This window comes from Neomonachus schauinslandi, chromosome 5 (genome assembly GCF_002201575.2).
Source record: "Neomonachus schauinslandi chromosome 5, ASM220157v2, whole genome shotgun sequence".
Classification (NCBI taxonomy): domain Eukaryota; kingdom Metazoa; phylum Chordata; class Mammalia; order Carnivora; family Phocidae; genus Neomonachus; species Neomonachus schauinslandi.
In genome coordinates, this window is record NC_058407.1 from 21,938,349 (window position 1) to 21,963,875 (window position 25,527).

Genomic DNA, 25,527 nt, shown 5'->3' on the forward strand with positions numbered 1-25,527 from the left:
TCACTGTCAGAGATTGATTTAGTAAAAATTTGGGGGAGAGTAACAAGTCTGAATTATTAACAAATGGTCCACGTGGATTTTATGTAGTCTAAGATCTGTGGACCTCTGCATTATACTACATTGCCTCCTTGTATGAATGATATTTATTTATTAAACAGTCTTTTAATGATAATCTAAAAATAATTTCCACTCCTTTAATATTCTAAACAATGCTTCAGGATACATCCTTATATGTACATTTTTATTTGTATTCATAGGTTTAATTATAGGAAAGATTTCTAGAAGTAGAATTCCTGTGTCAAAGAGCATGTGCATTTAAAATTTTTATACACTTTTGGGAATTTTATCAAGAACAGAGATAATCCTCTTTTCCTTGCTTGTTCCTAGTTAATCAGTAGTTATTTTCCAAGGAGTAAAAATTTTAGAACACTAAAAAAGATGTTAGAGGTTTTTTTTTTTTTTCTTTCGAACAATTCCTTTTATATATTCTTTTTAACCCTTGTATTAGTTTGCTAGGGCTGCCATAACAAAGTATCACAAACTGCATGGCTTAAACAACAGAAACCCATTTTCTTGCAGTTCTAGAGGCTAGAAGTCCAAAATCAAGATTATCAGTAGGGTTGGTTCCTTCTTAGTGCTGTGAGGGAGAAACTGTTCCATGCCATTCCCCTTGCTTCTGGTGGTCTGATGGCAGTCTTCAGCATTCCTTGGATTGTGGCAACATAGCTCCAGTCTTCACATGGTGTCCTCCCCCTGTGTGTCTGTCTCTTAATTTCCCTTCTTTATAGGGACACCAGTTACTGGATTAGGGGCTCACCCTAGTGACTTCATCTTAATTTAACTAATTACAGCTGTATCACCTTATTTCCAAATATGATCACATTCTGAGGTAGTGGGGGTTAGGACTTTGATCCATGAATTTTGGGGAGACATAACACAACCAATAGTATATCCAAAGTGACATTGTTAGGTAGTACCCACACTGGTTTCTCAACACTTTCCTGTTGACATTTCTGCTGTGGTTTCAAATCTTAATTGACACCTCCAACTTTGAAGTAACTGATCAAGAGAAGCTCAACTAAGAGTCAAGATCCATGGACATTAATTGGTAACACTTTCTAAAGGGGAAGAATATCCTGACAACCATTTACAACTTAAATGATCAATACTCATTACAACTTCTTTCATTCATGAGAGAGGCTTCATAAGAGGCAAGCTTCCCTCTACGTCACCCCCCCCCACACACACACAAACATTTCATTATTTGATACAAGGATTAAAAGTAGCAAGTGCATATAATTTTTTAGAAAGTATGAGTGGCGATTATGCAATTCATATAAATAGTGCCCTACAGTACCATGATACGTTAGGAATAATAATGGTGGTTTATCAATCCCATCTGTTCCCAGGCAAAGGAAGAAAAATTTTAATGTGGCAAAAGTCCAAAAACTGATGCTATCTAAAGATCTGCTTTCTACAGGTCTCTTGTAACAATTGACAAATTAGCTGGAGAGAGGTTTGATACCAATACACACTTCAAAAATGGTACCCATTTTTCGAAACCCTCATTAACACTGTGTATTATCTATAGCAATTTGATCAAGAATGGTATATCATCTGTTACTTTAATTTATGTATACATTTAATTATAAGTGAGATCAAACATCTTTTCATATAAGAAATTTCTAGCTGTTTCTTATCAACTACTCCTATCCTTTGTCCACTTTTCCCCTTAGGTTGATGATCTCTTTCATCTCAATTTGTAATTCTCTTTAAATAATAAAGATATTAGTTCTTTGTCATATGTGTCAAAGAATTTTCCTAAATCTGTCATTTGTCCCTTATTTTTTTATATTTTACTGGTTTGATAAAAAGTTAATATTTGTATGTACTCAAATTCATCAATCTTGTTCTCTACAGCTCTGGTTATATATGTCTGGTTATAGCTCCTATTCAAAGTTCATTACTATTTTAAGATTATTCTTATAAGGGTATTTAATTATTATTTAAATACCTGTAATTTATTTTGATATAAGGAATGAAATATTCATCCAGCTTTATTATTTCTTTCCAAGTGAATAGTCAGTATCTCACTGGCAATTATTATATAACCCATTGTTTTCTTGCTGATTTGAAATACCACCTTCATAATATAATAAATTTCTACAAGTATTGGAGCTTTGTTTTTTAAAATTCTCTCTTCTCTTGCCTTTCAATTATTGCACCAGGACCATTTACAATTTATTTAAATATCCGCTAAAGGCTGATCTCCACCCCCTCCATTACTTTTCTCTTTTCAAATTGATACCTGGCTATTGTCACACATTTATTTTTCCAGATGTACTTTACGATTACTTGTCAAGATCCAAGATGCAGTAGGAGGGAAACTCTATTGCAATATTATTGCATTAAATGTAAGACTAAGTGAAAGTGAAAGAATCACTATTTTTAAAATATTGAATCATATCATAATGTAACAAGGTATATTTTTCCATTGGAGTTTAATTTTAATGTCCGTCTCTCAGTCCTTAATAGTTTCTGTTGCCTCCCTTTGTGATGCCTTCTGCCGGGTTATTGTGTCAGTTTTCCATTACTGCAGGAACCAATTACCACAAACTTAGTGGCTTAAAAAAACACAAATACATTATTTTACAGTTCTGGTAGTTCAAAATGGGTCCCGCTGGGCTAAATTCAAGGCGTTGGTAAGGCTGTGTTTCTTTCTAGAGACTCTAGGGGAGAATCTATTTTCTTGCCTTTTCTAGTTTCTATGAGCTGTGCCCATTCCTTGGCTCATGCTGCCTTTCACCTTCAAAGCCAGCAATGGCTAGTCAAATCTCTCACATTGTATCTATCACCCTGACACTGACTCTTTTCTCTTTCACTTACAATGACCATAATAATCCAGGATGATCTCCCCATCTCAAGATTCTTAACTTAATCATATCTGCAAAGTCCCTTTTGCCAGGTAACATATATTCACAGGTTCTGGGGATTAGAATGTGGACATCTTTGAGAGGCCATTGTAGTGCCTACCACCATCATCAACGTTTCTTTCCTTAGGGATGTCTTGCTGTCACTCCTTCTTCCCTCCCACCAAAGTCTCTCATTATTATTCTTTTATTATTCTATATTTATAGTGTATCCTTCCATATTTGAATGTCATTGTAAGTCTTTAGGGGATAATTTTCTTGATATTGTGAGACACCAGAGCAATAAGGCCACTTCCAAAAGCTTTTACCTACTTTGAGTCATTTGGAATGGTGAATCATCTCTAACTTTGAAAGAGCCATAAACCCACACTCTCTTGTGTTAGTATCACTGCTCCCATTGTTAGAAAAGGATTCAGGAAGCAGTTAAAGTATGCAGGTAGCTTATCATAGTACTAAGCCAACACTTCTATTCTCCTTGTCTTATTTACCTAATGTCTTAAAACTCATCTAAGTCAAATCACCATCTTCTATTCTTAAGAGATGCCTTGTGTTGATCAGACTAGGCTTAAAGACTTCCAGTGGCTTAGAACCTGCTACCTGCTAGGCAGCCAATTTCATCATACTGCAGTGCTCTAATTGTTAGGAAGCTCATTCTGAGCTGAAATTTGTCTCCTTGTTACCATCTCTCCATCTACACTCTTTCTACCCTCTTAGCCATGGAGAATAATTCTAATCACTCTTCTACTTTTCAAATACTTGTGATAAATGTTTCCCTATACCTTTTCCTCTTTTATCTTTTCTCATGTGACATGAGTTTGATACTCAAACTTTTCTTATCCATGTCCGGAGGAAACAGTCCATTTCATCTTTGCACCTTTTCTAATGGAGGCCTCAGTACCAGGTTGAGGGGACTAGGTATGGTCTCACTGCAGGATTGGTTAAGCTGCTTCCATTTCCCCCATGTGGTTAAGAATAGAGCTGTGTTTTTTTGTTTGTTTTTTGTTTTTTTAAGATTTTATTTATTTATTTGACAGAGAGATAGAGAGAGAGTACAAGTAGGCAGAGAGGCAGGCAGAGGGAGAGGGGGAAGCAGGCTCTCTGCTGAGCAGGGAGCCAGACGTGGGGCTCGATCCCAGGACCCCAGGATCATGACCTGAGCTGAAGGCAGCCGCTTAACCAACTGAGTCACCCAGGTGCCCTGAACAGAGCTATGTTAAGAGGCATGTTCACAAAGATGCTCTAGTAATCTAGAAAAGCCTGTAAGGTAGCCTTATTTCTGATAAAGAGTCACATCATTGCTACATTTGAGAAAAAATCGTGCCCATACCCTGGGCCCCTGGTTGTTGCCAAGGTTCTTCGTAAGTCAGAAGGCCAAGTATCCTTTGGTCCTTTTGTTGAGTAAAATCTCATACCACCTTATAAGGATGGTCAACATGATACAGTTAGCCTATCTTTTATGTGATTACTAAACTGGATAATTCCCAATTCTAATTAGCACAGAAGAAGGGAGAGCTGTCACATTTGGTAGTCTAAATATCATACTTGTGTTGAATCAGCCAATGTTACATTATGTTTTTAGTATATTATACTGTCACTCATACTGTCAGCTGTACTCCTAATTCTTTTTTCATGGTATTGCTAATCTATATACCCTCATGCTGAATTTTGATAACTAATTTCTGTGCTAAACCATAGGGCCACATATTTAATCACTAATAAAGTTTGAATTGTTAGATTTAGCCAACCACTGGTGATTTTAAACTTTTATAGGAGCATAGTGTAAACAACATATGAAAGCATGTTATGTAGATGTCTTATTACTCCTGTTTGTTTTTCTTTGGGGGGGGGCATATGTCCTATTAATTTATTCAATGCTCTTAGTATGCATCTTTTTGAAGAAGTATTGTTTTGTCCACACATTGCACAATTAACTATAGCAGGTAGGATGAAGCTGACTAAGTAAGTCTAAGCATCAAAGCCAGACATTCCCTCAGGAGCTGTGAAGTTAGGCATTTAAGGCCTTAGGGGCCTGTTCAGGATTCAGGGACAGGACATCATTAGGACATTATCTCTACTCAGAAGAGAACTGGCAAAGACCAAGACAGAGAACGCAGTCATAAGTATGTTGTTGTTGTTATTATTATTATTTTTAAAGATTTTATTTATTTATTTGACAGAGAGACAGAGAGAGCCAGAGAACACAAGCAGGGGGAGTGGCAGAGGGAGGAGAAGCAGGCTCCCCGCTGAGCAGGGAGCCCAGTGCAGGGCTAGATCCCAGGACCCTGGGATCATGACCTGAGCTGAAGACAGTAGCTTAACCGACTGAGCCACCCAGGTGCCCAGTATGTTACTATTATTAAAATATCGAGAACAGAAACAAGTCTGGGATCCATTAGCCAGGCATTTGAATAAAGGTAGAGGCTAAATATCAAGAAAAAAAGCAAAGACTGCTAACCAAATTGGAGCCCAGTTTTGCTAGACTAGCTACAATGAAGCCTTGAAGGTGAGTCACAAATTGTTGGGCCAGTTCTTTTAATCCCTCTGGTCCATTACCAGGATTTATCATCAAAAGTATGTTGGCAATTAACCTGTATACCAAAATCCAGGTTTCCCACCGTAAGTAAGAGGGCTTGCAAAGGTTAGGAAGTTGGCAGGGTTATATATTAACTGATAATGTATGGAGATTTTTCTTTCCCTTAGTTCTGACAATGAAGATCTTGTCATAGTCCCTTCATATCTGATACAATAGTATAAACACTAGATTAGCTGTCACAAGACCTCAGTGGGAGTCCTGAAACTTCCATTAACCAGATACTTAATATTGGACAAGTCACTAAAGAATTCCAAGCCTTAGTTTCTGGATGAAGATAATAATAACATTGATAGGCTGTTTGTGAGGGCTAAAAAAGAATCATCTGGGTAAATGAAATACTATTCACTTTGCAGACTATAAAACACCTCACAAGTATAAATTGTTCTTCTTACAGTGATTTGAATCTGTGCTAGTTTTAGAATGACATTTTTTTCAGACTTCATTCATTTGACAAATATTTATTAAGGGCATACTGTATGAAAAAGATAGTCATGGTCCTTGCCTCTGTGGCTCTTGAATTCTAGTGGAGGATACAAGGCTTAAAATACTAACTGAAATACTATTTTATGTATTTATTTTTAGCATATATTGATAGAGTCCTACTATGAACATGGCACTTTGCTAGGTGCTAGACAAGCATGTCTTTAGAAATTAACTGGATTTATTTTATAGATTAATGGGATTATGTTTAATCTCTGGTTTATTCTTTCTGATCCTGATGGACATCTGGGCTGGATCATTAATACATCTAATGAAATCACTCAATATAGAAACTCTGAGATATCATGAGAGACCATGTTAAATGTTTAAAAAGAATCATCATGTACTATGACTAGAACCTTTTATGATTCTTTCTCAAAATTATGATGAAAATAAATGAGTTGATTTTTACATGACTTACTCTTAGTAACCTCACGCTAGTGTTTGAAAGTGAATTAGTTGGGAGAAGAGCAGGAGTGGAGGCAAAGAGACTAGTTACAAAGTTGTTCTAGCAGTTCAAGTGAGCTACAGTGGTGACCTGGACTAGGGTGGTAGCAGGAGTGGAGAGAAATGAATGTGTTTGAAGTATAATTCAATGATGAAGTAAGGGACTTGGAGATTGACTGTGTATGGCATTGAGGAAAAATGAGAATCTTTTAAAAAATAAACAGGAGGTTAATCATGAATGCTTTGACAGAGATGATCATGAGGAGAGACTTATCCTACCAGATAGTAAAATTAATTTTAAGGTTTTAGTAAGCAAAACAGTGTGATTCTGGTACTAGAATAGATTGACATATGGAAGCAATTAGAAAGTCCAGAAACAGATTCAATTAAATGTAAGTGTATGGTATATACCTGTTGTCACAGGAATTCTGTTTTTTTTTTTAATTTAAATTCAATTAATTAACATATAGTGTATCATTAGTTTCAGAGGTAGAGTTTAGTGATTTATCAGTTGCATATAACACCCAGTGCTCATTACATCAAGTGCCCTCCTTAAGGCCCACCACCCAGTTACCCCAACCCTGACCCACCTCCCCTCCAGCAACCCTCTGTTTGTTTCCTATAGTTAAGAGTCTCTTATCATTTACCTCCCTCTCTGATTTTGTCTCATTTTATTTTTCCCTCCCTTGTCCTATGATCCTCTGTCTTGTTTCTAAATTCCATATATCAGTGAGATCACATGATAGTTGTCTTTCTCTGATTGACTTATTTTGCTTAGCATAATACCCTCTAGTTCTATCCACATGGTTGCAAATAGTAATATTTCATCTTTTGATGGCTGAGTAATATTCCATTGTGTATGTGTATATATATGTACACACACACAACACATTTTCTTTATCCATTCATCTGTTGATGGGCATCTGGGCTCTTTCCATATTTTGGCTATTATGGACATTGCTGCTATAAACATTGGGGTGTAGGTGCCCCTTCAGATCACTATGTTTGTATCCTTTGGGTAAATACCTAGTAGTGCAATTGCTGGATTGTAGATTAGCTCGATTTTTAACTTTTTGAGGAACCTCCATACTGCTTTCCAGAGTGATGCAGGAAAAGCATTTGACAAAATACAGCATTCTTTCTTGATTAAAACTCTGCAGTGTAGGGATAGAGGGAACATAACTTCAATATCATAAAAGCCATATATGAAAAGCCCACAGCAAATATCATTCTCAATGGGGAAGAACTGAGAGCTTTCCCCTAAGGTCAGGAACACAAGAAGGATGTCTACTCTCATCACTGTTGTTCAACATAGTACTAGAAGTCCTAGCCTCAGCAATCAGACAACAAAGAGAGATAAAAGGCATCCAAATTGGCAAAGAAGAAGTCAAACTTTCACTCTTCGCAGATGGACTCCACCCCAAAATTGCTAGAACTCATACAGGAATTCAGCAATGTGGCAGGATATAAAATCAATGCACAGAAATCAGTTGCATTTCTATACACTAACAATGAGACGAAAGAGAAATTAAGGAATCGATCCCATTTACAATTGCACCAAAAGTCATGATACCTAAGAATAAACCTAACCAAAGAGGTAAAGGATCTGTACTCTGAAAACTATAGAACATGTATGAAAGAAATTGAGGAGGATACAAAGAAATGGAAAAACATTCCATGTTCATGGATTGGAAGAACAAATATTGTTAAAATGTCTATGCTACCCAAAGCAATATACACGTTCAATGCAATCCCTATCAAAATACCAGGAATTCTATTTCAAAAGAAATAGTTGAACATGTAAACAAAGGTACATGCACAAGAATGTTCCCTTAAAAGGAAAACATTGAAATTTTAATATGATTGGATTAACTAAATAAATCAGGACCGTGTGTATACTGAGACTTAACCTTAGATTTATCATGTAGATACATATTTGTAATTGAAACTTGTTTGCAATGCATTATTAGAAGTAAATCTATATCAGATTATAAAGCATTACATATAATACATATACATATTTATATATAACATCTTCATATAGGATTTATAGAAAAATCTCTTCATCCCACTTTGGGTGGGAAAATGCAATGTCCTCCTCAAGATTTCTATAGAAGCTACGGGATATCCAGCCTTGATCCTCATGATCACCTCTTGCTGCAAACTCCTGTATCTGTAGAACTTTTTATTTCATTCATTTTTCTCACTTTGTGTCTATTCTTGACTCTCTGTCCCATGTCTACTAGGATAAGTTACATACCCTGGTTACTTGTACCAAAAGACATGTTCAGAAATGTTACTAGCAAATTGTTCTTAATAACACAATACCTAGGAAATGTTTAAAAGTCCATTGTCAGGAAAATCTGTAAGTGAATTATTGTATACCTATACAGTGAACTCCTATACCACATTGAAAATAAGTGAAACTCAGAAACATAATAGTGATTGAAAAAATCATAGAAGAGCCATAATATTTTATACTATCTTATGAAATTCAAAAGCATATAGTATGAAACAATTCTTTATTGATACTTACATATATAGTTAAATTTCAATAACAATCCAAGGAATTATAAACATGAAGTTCAGAACAGGAGTTAGCCCTGGTTAGGGACGGAGGGAGAGGGACTGGAAAGGGGGACACAGGTGGGAAGGGGTGGGTTTCAAAGTAATGTTCTAAACTGAGTAGTGCACATGCACTGATTCATTTTATTATTTTATTCTATCACATATCCATCCTCTTTTGAGGGATACTAATCAGATATTTTGTTAAGTGTACCTTTTTTTTCAACAATATGAAATAGTTGAATAAGAAAGCACTGTTTGCTATCTTTGTTTCACCATCTTCCCTTGGGACTCTCACTTTCCGTAAGGAAACTGTGTACTGTAGACTTTGATTAGAAGTAATGGCACTTTCTTCGGAAGCAGAAGAGGGTGCACTTCACTGTTGTTTAAAATATTTTTTTTTCTTTCCTTTACACACCCCCGCATGTCCACACATACACACATTTACAGAGGGAAGCAGTCTGGGAGAATATACACCAAAATGTTACTATTAATTATCTGAGCATGCTGCATTTTCATGTGATTTTTTTCTCTTTCTTTATATTTTCTAATATTTCTGTAATAAACAATATACTTCATTTTTAAGGGGACAGCAAAGTAATTCATCCTGTGTGGTTAAATTTCAGAGTATTTTTTCAAGGCCATTAAGTCTTTGTATTTCTTTACAAACAGACTACAATTTCAGTCTAACCAAATCCATGAAGAATGGGTTGTTCTGATTAACAGGTTGTTCTGACTTTAGGATGAACTAGGGTTTAAACTAGAGACTTTTTTCATGACTCTTTATAATCTTATTTTCATAATCTCAGGTTTTTCACTTTTGATATGCAAAACAGAAAGCAATAACAGTAAACAGTAATAATAACCAAACTAAAAAGCAAAGTATTTATATCTGAACAAGGAATAATAATTTCCCTAGCTGGTAGTTAGAATTTGTTAAAAAGGGCATTAGAGAATATTCAGTTGATCAGTAAGTATTTATTGAACACCTACTATGTGGTAGGACTTGTACTAGATTCTGGGGACAGAGTGGTGATCAAGACAAATTCCAGCCTTCATGGAATTTATAGTCATCTGATATATTCACTTTACAATGTGTGGGATTTTTTTTTTTAAGATTTATTTACTTACTTATTTGAGAGAGTTAGAGAGAGATCATGAGCGGGGGTGGGGGGAGGGGAGTGTGTAGAGGGAGAGTCAGGCTCCCTGCTGAGCAGGGAGCCCAATGAGGGACTTGATCCAAGGACCCAAGGATCATGACCTGAGCCTAAGGCAGATGCTTAACTGACTGAGCCACCCAGGCACCCCTACAATGTGTTTTATAGATAATTTTATCAATAGATCATTCTACTGAAAGAGTTCCAGTAATTAGGAGTTTCTTCTGTTGCTTTATAGTGTATTTTTCAGCTACTGTTAAATTAGTGCATTTTTATTTAAAAGGTAACCAATATTATTCATAGAACATTGTTTTTTTTATTGATTCAAATTTGCCCCTTTTGACTTACAAACATTGGTCATTGTTCTGCCTTTAAGAACTTCGGAATAAATCTACCACAGCAGGTTTTCCCCTTTCTCTGCTTTGTGGGATAGCTCTTTAGAGATAGCTGTTCAAATATGTTGAGAAAACTATTATGCTGCTGTAAGGCTTCTCCAGGATAGAACATTGCAGGTCCTTTCATCATTTCATCTGTGACATGGTTTTAAATCATACACCATCTTGATTGCTTTCCTCTGGATGCTTTCTACTTTGTCACCCTTTGTTGTTAAAAATAAATTACTCCCAATTTCCTGCTTTCAATAGGATAGAGTGAACATAATTGACTCTCTGATGTGTGAGGGTCTGGTATGGCCTGAAAGCAATTAAACTGACCTTGAATACTTACTCTACAGTACTGTAAATATCACTATAGAAAAAATAGGAGCTTATACTAAATCTTTACTAATACTTGGATATATCTTGGAAGATTTTTTGAAAATGAATTTATTTTTTAATTTATCTTTTTCTTTTGATAATTATGCTTTGTAAAGGTAAAAAACATCAAAAAGCATGATTAATTGTGAAATTCATTATGCAGATATCTGTTTTCTTCTCTAGTAAACTGTGGGCTTTCTTAGGGCAAAGGTTATATCTTATTAGTTTTTAAAAATCTCTATCACTTAGCATAGTCCTAAGTATATATGATAGATGCCCAATAAATATTTGTTGACAAATTAATACCTTGTATAAGAAATTAAGATTTTGTGAAATGAAATGAATTCCTACTTTTAGAATACATCAAATAATCAGTAGTATAGAATTGGACCTTAGTTTTATCCCAACCTGAAAAGAGAAACTTTAGTATATTAGTTAGCAGGATTCACAAAGAAAAAATACTAGTGTGTTATATGGGAATACTTTTACTTCTAAATGACAAAAACCCCTATTAGCAATGGCTCAAACAATATAAGAACGTTTGTACTTAAGAAGCCTGGAGTAACTAACTAGTCCTGGGGCTCTTTCAGTAACTCAGTGATATCATCAATGTCCCAGGCTCTTTTTATCCTTCTGTTGCATTCTTAACCTGTTATCTTTTTGATCTTAAGCTTATTGCCTTATGGTCACAACATGCCTGTCTGACCTCCAGACATCCAAACTGCATCCGAGAGAGGAACCTGAGGATGGCCAAGCTCTACAAAAGCCCCATTGCATGTCTTTCCTCTGGGGAAAAAATATTTTCCCAGAAGTCTCCCTTTCATCCAACTGGCCAAAATTGAGTTACATGTCTCTGGCTATCTCTAGGAAGCAGGCAAGGGAGTAGAGTCTTGGGAATGAATATTGATTAGTTAAGCAACAATTTATGCCACAACTAGAAAATTGCCATATACTACAAAAAGAGATCATGACAAGAGATCATGAACTTTACCATGTCAGTAATAAATTCAGGGGAACCGAACTGTCAGGACCCTTCTAGAAAGATCACTGATGATATTGGGGTTACATGATGGCATAACTTATTCAAACAGATGAATCAGCACCTCTTAATCACTTTTGGAAGAACCGATGAATCTGATTATCTTTTCTAGTTTTTATAAATCAAACAAGCTGTGTCTTTATCACAAAGCTATTTTTATTTTTTCTCCTTCCTTTCAGGAGTCCTATCCAAAGAAGAGGAATTACACTATGGAAATTGTACCATCTGCTTCTCTGGATACATTTCCTTCAGAAAATGAGAACTTTCTATGTGATCTCACGGACATAGCCGTTACAAAAAAACCATGCTCCTTAGAAATTGCAAGGGCCCCTTCTCCAAGAACTGGTAATATTTCTTTAAAAATTTAAAAAAATTTTTTTTAGAACTGGTAATATTTCTTACTCACAATTGGGCCAATTCAATTTTCATGCTTGCATATGTGAAGATGTATCATTAATATTTTGATTTTCCACAATATTTTAAACATGAAAGTACCCCAATATAGTCAAACTAATCTTTTTATTTTATTTTATTTTATTTTTGCATTTTGAAGTGAGTCCAGGTAAGTCAGAGTTTTTGGTATAATGTCTCTTAACTTCCTGACAAGAGCTCTCAAGGAGTGGTACTACCTTGGTGAAGGCACTTTGAAACCTTGCAATAGTGAAAAACCTCTAGGTCAGACACAAAGCTTGGGGTCCTTTAGAACTTAATAGCAGATTTAGTAGCAAGAGTCTTTTAATATACTTTTCTGCATCCTGTTTTCAGGTTACTGAAACATACTCAGGTATTTTGTATATTTTATATATTTTATGGTATTTTCAGATCCATTATTTTATTTATCTGCATTATAAATTAGTGCACGAGGCAAGTAAATATTATGCCCATTTTACTGATAAGGAAATTGGAGCTAAATGTCTTATTTAAGATCAGTTCATGAGGGGGCCTTTCTTAAACATGAATGTTTGACTATCATCATATCTGCTTTCTGTTCAGCATTGCGTCTAAGAAAGAATGCAGGCTATTAACATGAAATCTAATGATGGAGGAACGTTTCAAGTGGGTAGTCAACATATTCAGTGCTACAAAGGAGTTGTAAGAGAAACTCTAAAGAAAGACATTTTAGGTTTGACAATCTAATTGCTGCTTACTTTTGAAAAGTAAGTTTTAGTAGCGATGAGATAAAACCAGATTTCTGAAAGTTAATAGTGAGACACTAGAAAATGGGAGTGGAGAGTACAGATTACCCATTCAAGAAGATTAGAAGAGTTATGATAGTAACATGAGAAGAAAGAGGTTCAAGGGAGAATTAGCTAGTTTATTTTAGGTTAAGTAAGCCTCGGCCAAGTTTAGAGGTTAGAGGAATTTGCTGGTGGAGACCAAGAGCTTAAAGATAAAAAATAAGAAGAAAGAATAAAATGGGTAAAGAAGACTGAGCTAGTCTAAGAAAACACAGACATTGTTTCCCCCAGAAAGAGGAGAAGATAGAGCATGGTTATGAATATAGAGAAATTCTGAAATATGTATTTCCAAATGGATTAAATTTCTGGGTTAAGATAAAAAGTCAATGGATGAAAAGAAGGGGCAGATCTTGAGAAGGGTTAAAGTAAAATTCAGAAATGCCATTTTAGATAATAAGCTGAGAAATTTTATAGAAGTGGACAAATAGGTTTTTGAGCAGCATTGAGATTAGGCTGTTGTATGAATCATAAGCATGCAGAAGGAAAATTTTTTGGATGAGGTAAGAGCATAATAAAACAGTTAAAATTTATTGAGCATTTACTAAGTGCCAGATACTGTTAAGGTAATAATATCATTATTACCATTTGACAGATGAAAAAACTGTGACACTGAAATATTAGGTAACTTCCCACAGTTCTGTGTTAATAAAGGGTAGACTTGCACTTGGGTTGTCTGCTCTGTACTCTTAAATTCTCCATTATACTGAAATATATTGGGGAATGAAGTATAGTTGAAATCATGAACTACATAGTGAAATTCTCAAGAAATGTGGAGGTATGACTGGAAGTCCGCATATGGTAGCAATAAAACCAGAAAAAGAATGTTACAATAGAATAGCATAATCTTTGGAAAAGCAGCAGATTTTGGATAAAGGCAGAATAGTGGGTGATCAGAAGCAGTCACGGAGAGTGAAGACAGTGCTGATCCCAAACTATGATAAGAATGAAAACTCTTCCATAGGAGAAGTAACCAGGAAATACTGCGGAAGTCAGGGGAAACTCAGCTAGTATGGGAAAATGGAAGGCACACATGAATGAAAATGTAAAAGAACTTTAATTAGGGCATAGAGAGTAGGGGTGTATTGGGGTTGGTGAAGGCAGGAATGAAAGAGTCAAAGAAGACACGGATTTATTTATTAAACAATCAAAAATGAATGGTGTTCCTTCATGTGCCAAGCAGTGTTCTGTATGCTGAGGATACAGGGATAAAAAAGACACCAGGATAACAAGGCTGATTAGGCTTCTCCTGCTGAAAATAAATAAATATTCTGGCTAAAAATACAGAAAAGGAAGCCTGAAAAATATTAAAAAGGTGAGAAGAAAATTATATAAATTGAATAATATTTAAATTAGGAACCTTTTGGGGGTCAATAGGTTAGTAGATATAATCAGGCTAAAACATTGGTGAGGTGGGAAACCAGTGGATTTCTAAAGCCACTTTTGTCCTGAGGGAATTTTCTGAACTTGCTGTTGAACTCTGGTGCTTAAGGCCTCATAAATCTCAAGGTTTATGTGCAGAAAAAAATCTCTGTGTCTGTCCAGCATGGAGACTTTAATAGGAAATTCTTCCTCCATAGAGCTGGAACTCCAGGGGCTACACTTTACAGTAATCAGAAATAATTCTGCCCCCTAACCCTCACCCCAAGGAAAGGTGATTTGTCATGAGAAGAACAAGGAGGGAAATTCCTGAGGTGTTATTACCACAAATCGGTCCTCAAATTTCTATCACCTAAATGGTACAAAAAATGTCAACCCATGAGTTTAGTTTAAATACCCTCAGACTTCAAGCAGAAGCAAATGTAATCCCTCTAGAGAGGAATATTCTCTTTTTCCAGGTCCCAAATAATTTCTATAAATACTTTTCTGATTAAAATTAGCAGTGTACCATAATTAAGTCTATAAGGAAAGAAACCCTGAAACCAGAATCACAGAAACAAGAAAGAACAGATCCACACATGAAAAAACTTCAAATATTGGAATTGTCAGATGCAGGCTAAAAAATGACCATACTATTATAAACACACACTTACACCCAGAGAAAAACTACCTCAAATTTAAAACTCAGTGGTAAGTATAACAGCAGATTATATTCAGCCGAAGAGAGATTTAGTGAGCTGGAAATTAGGGCAGAAGAAGTTTTACAGAATGTGGCATAGAGAGAGATGAAAAATATGAAAGCAAAGCTAAGAGACTTGGAGGATACACAGAGAAATTCTAACTTGTCTATTTAAAGCTTCAGAGAGAGAGGAGAGAGAGAATGAGGCAAAAGTAATATATTTGAGGAGCTAATTTTCCAAAAGGAATAGGCTTGTTCTTGCACTCACATGGAGATGGACAAGTGAATAGTTAATTTCAAGAGTATAATAAGTGTTAAGGCAGTGTTATACAAAGTGCTTTGGGAATAGAAAAAAGGATCATTTAACTTCACCTGGGACCTTGGGAAAGACTTCATGAAGGAGATGATGTCTGTGTCCATTATCTATTGTTATTTAACAAGCCACCCCAAAACTTACTGTCTTAGAGGAACATCAGTCGTTTAGTTTGTTCACAAATCTACAAGTTTGGCAGAGTTCATTTGACAGAGGTAGCCTGTCTGTGCCATGTGGTATGAGCTGAGGCTGCTCAACTAAGGGAGAAAGGACCCATTTTCAAGATGGCCCACTACATGGCCGGCAAGTTGGTGAGAGCTTACAGATTGGCTGGGTTTATGGGCTGGGGACCATTTTTCCTCTCCATGGACTGCTTGGGTTTCCTCATGACATACTGGCTAGATTCTGAGAGCAAGCATCTGAAAAGGACCAGGTGGAAGCTGTACCATTTTTATTATCTAGGCTTCAAAGTCACAGACCATCACTTCTACTACAGTTCCATATCTACTCAGATTCAAGGGGAGAGAACATGAACCCCACTTCCTAATGGAAGGAATGTCAAAGTTACTTCATAATAAGAAGATATATGATGGGAGATACCTTTGTTGTCAGTTTTAGAAAATACAGTTTTCCACCAACTGTCCTTTGGGCACAATAATTTATATTCTTTGCCTATGCAAATTATACTTGTTTATACCTTCAGGACTTCCCATCATCAGCCTATTACAGCATGAGCTCCAAGTCTAGGTTCAGGTGTGCATGAATCTCCCTGGTGTAATTCTGTTGGTGCAGGATCTTGACTGCTTTTGCTCTTGGCAGTGATGACCTATGAACTAGACAAGTTATCAGTCTCCTCTCCTAAACACCCAACATATAATGGTGAATCAGACATAGGAGAACCACAACTGACACGCTCATCTAAACACAGGGAAAACAAGGCACACAGTGATCCCTAGTCTGTGGCAATTCTGAATCTAACCAGGCACAGTTCCTTGATTAAGACTCAGTCTTATGGCATAGGAATTGTTCTCTGTGGCACTTGGTTCCTCTGTCTGAATCATTATTTTCCATAAAAAGCATCCTGTGTTTATAGCTGAGTATCTTTCTTCCTTGCTTTTAGTCTGTTAAAGATTAGGGATCAAAAGGGCTCTTTTCATTTTATATTGCTGTTCCTTCCAGTTTGGGCTGATATAATTTCTTTTAAAACTTTGTGGACTTGGGGCACCTGGGTGGCTGTCGTTGGGTGTCTGCCTTCAGCTCAGGTCACGATTCCAGGGTCCTGGGGTCAAGCCCCATGTCGGGCTTTCTGCTCAGCGGGAAGCCTGCTTCTCCCTCTCCCACTCCCCCTGCTTGTGTCTCTCTCTGTCAAAATAAATAAATAAAATCTTTAAAACAAAACCAAAAACAAAAAAAACTTTGTGGACTTGTTGTGTTCCAGTTTATATTCCACTTCATTAGACAAAAGCTTATCTGCAGATAAACTCCTTCTCTGCTTTGGGCTCCTTATGAGACTTCTCTGAGATAATGTCCTTGAGATTCTTAGAAACCCTATTGTTGAACAGGGAGCATCTGTGAGTCAGGCCCTTAAAAATGGTTAGAGGGTCTTTTGTCTGGCTTAAAGATTCTATACAGCACCACCCGAGAGATTTCTTAGGCCTTAACAAGTGATGTTGTATCCCACCCAGATTTGGTCATTGGCCTTCTTAATTTCAAAATTGTTTGCCAGTTGGAACACCTGCAAATAATAAACCAGTTTTGTTTTTGTACCCAGAAATTCCTGGCTCCTTTGTATTTATTTGGTAGGTCATTCTTCAGTTCTCTCTTGGCTTTTGCATGTTATCACAGGAGCCAGATGAAGCTGGGTTGCTCTTTAAATATTCTTCCTGGAAACATCCTTAGATCATAGAGTTCATTTGGTTCATTTTCTATTTTCCGTGTTACTGCAGATGTCAATGTTGCCAAACTTTCCATTACTACAACACAAATGATGCTTTGCTTTTAGCTTCTGATTACATTTGCTCTCCTTTAAGCCTTTACCAACAGCTTTCTCATAGTTCTGTGGGCTTCCAAGAGTCCTCTCTTTGGCCCTTATGGCTTCTGCAGTCACTCACTTGGAGACCCTTCCAGCTTCTGTCTGTTGCCCAGTCACAAATTTCATGCCACATGTTTTAGATTTTTGTTATGGCAACACCCCATTTCCAAATATCAGAATCTATTCTGGTCATTGATGGATGCATAACAAACTACCTCAATACTTAGTGTGTTAAAAAAAAATAGTCATTTATTTTGTTTATAAATCTGTAATTTGGGGAGAGCTCTGTAGGGACAGCTTCTTTCTGTCTCAAGTGATATCAGCTGGAACAGCTTCAAGGGGGGCTGAAAGATCCATTCTCAATATCGATTCTTATATGGCTGGCATGGCCTACTTAGACTTCCTCATGGTAAGTGATGGCGTTCCAAGAGCAAACATCCTAGGAGAAGTGAGGCAGAAGCTGTATTGCTTTTTATAACTTAACTCAGAAGGCAACATCACTTCTGTGTTAGTCAAGAGCCTACCAATATTTAAGTAAAGGGGCTTTAATCACTTCTCCCCTTTATAGGGAAGGTTACTAAAGTCATGTTGTAAGAAGATTCTTGTAGCCTTTCTTGGAAAATACAAACTCCCATAATACCTGAATTGTTTATTGCTGTTATTCTTTTTCAAGTGGGATAAGAGTTAATTTGCATGGGTATGTGATTTTCCCTGATTGTGTTCAATCATCTGGATTCCATATAAAAGAAGCCAGCTTGCTCCATTGACCTAGGCTTAATTCATGATGATTGGTAGTCTGCACTTTTGACCATGATTGTGAATTCTAGGGGTGAGGGAGTCCAGAACATAAGTGGAAGAATTTTTCTTTTTAATGATATGAATAGGGATGAATACAAGTCAGAGCAGTTTCTGTTCTAATTCTAGATGGCACTTTATCAAGTGTACCTCACAGAATTCTCCTCCATAATCAACCTAGCAGGTGGAAGAGAATATCAGCATCACTGTTTGTCTTCTGTCTGGATGAGGATGAGGTCTGTGTCATTTTCCTTTGTTGATTCTATTAACCCATAGATTTTGCATGGATCCAATTACTTCCAGGTCTCACTCTGCTATGCCTGATCCCTTGTGACTCCTGCCTTTTCCTCTCAGGGCCAACTAACTAAGCTGATGAACTCAAGGAAGTTACTGCCCTCTGTTGAGGCTACTGATGTTTTCCCTATGTTACCAAGTCCTTTACTGACTAAACATAGGAATTCCAGATGTGGAGATATCTCTTGATGTACATGAGTCTTTTAGAGGCCCTCAGATCGAACTGGGTGGGTAGCTACCCTACAGTTCCTCATCCACTCAATAAAAACTTATTGGGTACTTATGGTGTTTTAGGCATTGTGCTAAATGTGTAGCAATGTGTAGAAACAGTGTAAGTCCTGATATTTAGAAACTTAGAATGTGTTAAAATTAAGGGTAGTAAGTGCAATGAGAGAAGTGAGCATAAGGTGTTCCAGGAGGGTAGAAAGGGAGGGATTGAGTAAAAGCTTACTGGAGGGGGTGCTGCCTGATCTGAGCCTCAAAGAAGGAGAATTAGATGCATGAACGGGAGGTGTATGGTGTGTGGATGAATGAGAGGTGTGTGTAGGGATCCAGAGGCATGGAAGAACATAGAGCATTCAGAGACTATGACCAACTTAGCATGGTTAAAGCATAGAATGCTACTAAGGAAAAATGCATAAAAGAACAAGAGGTGACATGCAGAAGTTTGGATTTCACCTGACAACAGAAATGAATCATTGATAGACTTTAAGCAGGGACATGATGTGATAGGTTTTTGTTTTAGAACAGTCTCTCTGGAAGCAATATGAAGAATAGATTGGACAGAGATGAGGCTTGAGACAGGACAATTAATCAGGAGATCAGTGTTCAGTCTCAGCAAAAAAAAAAAAAAAAAAAAAAAAGATGGTGGCCAGTACAAAGGCAATGCCAGCAAAGAGAGGAAGGGGGAACAAAGAGGAGAGGTATAAAGGAGTGGAGGTATCCCTTCTCCTTTTGAAAATTCTGCCATTTAGGAAATAAGTAGACAAGGAAACTAAATAGTTATATTTTAGAGAATGCATTTTATAGTTTTCGGTTAACTGTGCTGTATAAACATCACTTAGGTTTACAGACAAAATGAGGATTTCTACACACACAGGAATTGCATTCTGAAGCTTTCCTGGAGAGATTGAGAGAGAGGCGATAGAGGGATGACTAGGTCTTTACAGGGATTGTTATGTGTTGAATTGTGCTCCACCCCCCTTTTTTTGAACTTTTAATCACTAGTACATCAGAATGTGACCTTACTTGGAGAATTTGGAGATAAAGTCTATAGAGGTAATCAAGTTAAAATGAAGTCATTAGGTGGGCCCTAATCCAGTGTGACTGGTGTCCTTATAAGAAGGGGGAAATTTAGACATAGAGAGAGATATGCAAAGAGGGAAGATGATGTGAAGAGACACAAGAAGATGATGGCCATCCACAAGCCAGAAAGACCCAGAATAGATCCTTCCCTCATGGCCCACAGAAGAAACCAACCTTAATTTCAGACTTCTAGCCTCCAGACTGTGAGACAATACATTTCTGTTGTATAGGACACCCAGGTAGTATTGCTTTGTTACAACAGCCCTAAGGAGTGATTGCAGGGACCGTAACTGAGTCTACAAATTCAATCATAGAAGGGAGGGGTGAAGGAGGATCCTGGGCCCCTGAGGGCAGACCTTGCCTGTCTTGCTCATTTCAGAGGCTAAGCACTTGAGGGTCTTGGTTGTGACTGGCAGTGTCATTCATGGATATAGAATATGCATTTTCACATAAAATCCCAGTTAAGTATGCATATTAGTTCCCTGTCTGTGGTCTTTCCTATTTATTAACTAGTTAAGCCAGTACAAAGTAGATCTCATCCTGAAAAAAAATTGTATCATATTCACTGGTTTAATTTAAATATGAAAGCAACTTATTAGTAAACCTATATTCAACAAGATTTTACAGTTCAACCAGAAAATAAGTGATACTCTTTGTAAGGAGCATTTTACTAATCCCTCAATGACTACAGATTTCATATGGAATAAAGAATGCTCTAGTACTAGGCTCATTAAATAAAGATCAGTAGAAGTCCAGTACTTGCTTGGTAAATTCACTAAGACTCATGCTCATGCAGTCAATATTGACTCATGTTTGTTTCCCTTACTGCATCAAGCAAAAGATCTTACATAGTCGTAGTGGGGACTCAATTGCATAAATGAACAAATAATTAAGTGAGTGAATGAATGAGTGACTATTACCTTTAAGAGAAAATGGCTGTAATGACAGAAAAAGCCCTATGAAATCGTCAGATGCAATCAAAGATAATGTTTTCTTATCTGTCTTTCATTTAATTTTAACCTTCACAGGGGAATTTTTCCATTTTATGGTAACTAGGCAACCTGTTATTTTGAATCACTTAGTGCAGGCTTTGCACACTATGGATGCTCAATAAATCAATTTTGATTAATGAGCAATTTATAACAACACCAGTGAAGACTGTTTCCAATCCCTGATAGAAGAGAATAGATGATCTCTGATAAAAAGAACACAGTATTTTCATGCCAAGATAGTGTGGGTCTTGCTCACCTCTATTCAATTTGCTAACGTGCTTACTGGACTGTGGTCAACCTGAAATGAGAATGTCCTCTGGTGAATAATCCTCCACAACCCACGACACTTCCCCCAACATCCTGAAATAGGTAGTAGCGTGAGGGTGAGTCTGTAACTTATTTATACCAAAATATTTTTTGAAATAGTGGAGCTTCCTTAATTCTAATGCCAAAATTTTGAAATTAAAATAATTCAGACTGGACTAGGGCTAATGTTTATCTTTGCTAAGCAAGTGGGTAGTGTCAACATGATTTCTGTGGGTATGTTTAACTCATTTAAGAGAGCAAACTATTTTTAAGCCCCTTGGAAGCATTCTTTTACATACAAATACTGGCCTTGCTGATAAGAACCTTTTTTATCAAACAGCAATTATTTATTTGGCATTTGCTCCGTGTTCAGTGCTGTCTTAGCCATTTATTAAAGTAGTAAATTGTAAATTTGTGACCCAGTGTTGGTTTATAGAGGGGGCAAAGAGAGAAAACTAGGGCAGCAGTACCTGCAGAGAAATCCTGGTAAATTGACTGCTTCCTTCATCCATATGGGCAGCTTACCAATTTGAAAATGTAATCATCTCAGTTGGCTCAAATTGGTGGAAGTTAGCTATATTTGGGAAACAGCATTCTAAACAAAAAGAATATTATACTTTTTCCATCAAATCAGTTTTACCTGTACTGTGTATGAATAACATGAACTGTAGAATAATAAGATATCTAAAAATATAATAAATTCTTATGAAGTGGATATAATTATGGATATAATAAATTCTTATGAAGGGGTATAGGCTTTCTATGATGTCATTTATGGTATCCTATAGAACAATGTCAGAACATGTACAAAAAGGAGGTAAACGTTCATATATTCATGTTCACCAGGGTGCCTTGGTGGCTCAAAGTATTGGACTCCTGATTTTGGCTCAGGTGATGATTTCAGGGTCATGGGATCAAGCCTCAAATCAGGCTCCACACTGGGTGTGGGGCCTGGTTAGTTTTCTCTCTCTTCCTCTCCCTCCCCCACTACCCCCACTCTCTCCCTCTCAGGAAAAAAATACATACATACATACATAAATAAAAATAAAAAATAAATTCATGCTCACCAAATTCAAGTGAGGCCTCCACACTTTGTCACATTCCACTCTCACTCTACTGTACTCTCCTCAAAGCTCAGATACTTTTTCCTACCTTGTGTCTCACTCTCAGCAGATGGTCTCGTATCCTAATTAATAATGAAAATTGAGCCATCAGACGGAACTGTGTTGACGTCCTCCACCAAGTTTACAAATGCAACTCCCCTGCACCCTTCTCTTGCCTATACCTCCTGTTAAAGTGGAGGGGTTTTCCTTCTATCAAGTCTCCTTTCCTGTGTCTTCTCAGGAGTGTGACCCTTTTAGTCCTTCACTCTTTCCCCTGATTTTTAAATTGTCCTTCCACTGGATCATACACATTAACATTTAAATCTGCTTAAGGCTTTTTCATATGAAAAATAGAAAAACAATAACAGCTATCAATGAAAGCAACAAATAAGCACTAACTAAAAAGTCTCCTGACTCCCTTTAACTCCTCAGCTTCTATCCAACCCTTCACATTCTCAGTATGTTCATTTTTTCCCTTTCCTTCCACGTCTCTGCCTACTTTAGTCCAGTATCCCTTCCTCACTGCTCTTTCCAAATGTACTTCCTAAAGGTACCAATGACCTTAATATCACAAAATTGAGAGAACATTTCTCAGCAGCATTCCACAAGTTAGTGATACCTCCATCTTGATACCTTTTCATCTTATTACACTGTTCCCTTTCTATGCTGACCGCTGACATTTTTCTGTATGGCTTTAAAAGTTGGGAGTTTCTCAGGTTCTGACAAAGTCCTCCCTATTCTTTTTACTTTTTTTCTCTTCCTAAATCATTCCATCCATAGTATGGTTTCTGTTATTGTCAACATGACTCCCAAATTTTTCCCTCCAATCCATACCACTTCTCTCAACTCCAGCCTCATCCATTTTTCCATCCATCCATCCATCCATCCATCCCCTGAATATCTCCACCTGTATGTCTCAAAGTTGCCTTAACCCTAACATAGTCAAAGTTAAACTCCTATCTTTATCTCCAAACTTGTTCTTCCTGCAGAGTTCCTTATCTCAGTGAGTGAGTTAATCATTCATCTGACTGCAGAAACCTGGTTGTCATTCTCACCATCTCTGTTTCCATTGGCTCTTATACTCAATCAGTCACCAGGTCTTGTGATTTTTAACAGCCATAGGTGTTAAGGTGAAGTTAATTCTATAACTTACGCTCTATCCCTAATTAAGCCTCCAATCTCCCTGTTTCTCTACTATTACCAACAACTCTTAGAGATTATTTTAATAATAAAATATTGTCTTATTTTCCTTCCTTGAATTTTTTGTTTATGTTGCAGCCAAAATAATCTTAGAAATCACAAATCTGATTGCATCACTTCTCTGGTTAAAACCTTTTAGTGACTTGTCATTGTTCTTAGAAAAATGACCCAAATCCCTAATAAGGTTCAAAATGCCCTGAATGATGTCCTCTCTATCTTTCTTCCTTCCTTTCTTCCTTTCTCTTTTTTTCTTTTCTTTCTCTCTCTCCCTCTCCTGTCCGTCCGTCCTTCCTTCCTTCCTTCCTTCCTTCCTTCCTTCCTTCCTTCCTTCCTTCCTTCCTTCCTTCCTTCCTTCCAACCTTCCATTTCAGCCTCATCTTTCAGCAGTTTCTACCTTCCCACACTGGCCATCTTTAGTTCCTTTTAGTTCTTTAATGGGGGCAAGCTTCTTCCTACCTGTGGGCTTCACGTGCCTAAACCAATGTCTGCTCCTACTGTCTCTTTTCCTTCTGTTTCCCCCAAGTAGAAAACATGTATTCTTCCTCAGGGAAAATCCTTTTGTGAGCACCCACATACACCCATGCCCCAGACTAAGTATATGGAGGCCTCTGTTTTCTTCTCTTTAGCACCTTCTAATTTTACTTTCTTCTATAGTCCTTACTTTGATTACAATCACATAGTTATTTTGAGGTTATTTATTTTAATATCTATTTAGGTTGTTTATCTGATAAAGTTCAAAATCTTGCCTATCTGTTTACCATTGTAATCAGAGCTTCTAGCAAAATCACTGCCACATAAAAGATACTCAATAAATATTAATGAAAAAAAATAATAGCTAATGTTATTGAACACTTTGTGCATCTTAATTTGTTTAATCTTAAGCAAATATATATGAAGTAGCTAGTATTATCATTCCCATTTACAGATAAGGGAAACAAGTCACAGAAAAGTTTAGAATTCTCTAGAAAATGGCAGCTCTGGAATTTGAATACAAGAGATTCAGCTCTGGAGACCATATTCTTAACCACATCCACAGTTAATGAATGAATTAATTAATTAATCATGCAATTTTGATATTCTTTTGAATTTGCCAGAATAAATCTTGAATTTTTCCTTTCAAACAAAATAGGCAGAGTTGGAAACTTGTTTAGTGTTTTGTGGTAAATCTATATGATGCCCATTTGTGAAGTAGTACTAGAGGATGTTCTAATCAATTTAAAATAAGTGGATGTATTAGAGACAACCAAAAGTGAAAACAAGTGAAAAATTAATAATGATAAATTCAAAGAATAGACTCATCTATAATCATTAATGTTTTCAAATAATATCTAATTATTCAAATGTTCATAATGGCATATGGTTGCCACTCAATAAATATCTATTGAATAAATGAATGTATATTTACCATTTGATACAAATTTAGTTGAAAATATTATTATGTATTTGTGCATGGGAAATAAAAGACCTGAAAGGTATTATATTAATTGTATATACTATCTCTGGATGCTAAGATTACATGTTATTTCTGTTTTCTTCTTCATACTTTTTTGTATTGTCCAAATTTTCTACAATAAACACATATTGCTTTTATAATTAGAAAATAATTTTAAAAAACTTAGCATCTAGAAAGTTAATCATGTCAAAACAATTCACATTTATCTAATTAATGTTAAATATGTAGGTGATCTCCCTCTTTGAAGAAAGAAAGTTGAATAGACTAAGGATAGATACTATCTCTAAAATACTGAAACTTCTCCTGCAATAAGCCTTCATCTATTAAGGATACAGGTTTTAACCTCCATTTTGCTTATACTTCAGAATATTTTAATTTAAATTATCTTGTTCGGTGTACTAGTTGAACACTTGACAAGAGTTTTTCTCAGTGTTCCTAAGAGAAGCAAATCAGAGCTCATGGGAATTTATAGTT

General features: G+C 36.4%; 1 protein-coding gene across 5 annotated transcripts in view; it reads left to right on the top strand.

Moving 5' to 3' along the window:
* Positions 1-25,527, top strand: part of ANKS1B (ankyrin repeat and sterile alpha motif domain containing 1B) — a 1,116,839-nt gene that overhangs the window by 388,826 nt on the left and 702,486 nt on the right. For all 5 annotated transcript variants that reach the window (XM_021687341.2, XM_021687343.2, XM_021687344.2 and 2 more), the window contains exon 10: positions 12,146-12,311. In XM_021687341.2, the coding sequence (XP_021543016.1) occupies positions 12,146-12,311 (166 nt within the window). The remainder of the gene's footprint in view (positions 1-12,145; positions 12,312-25,527) is intronic.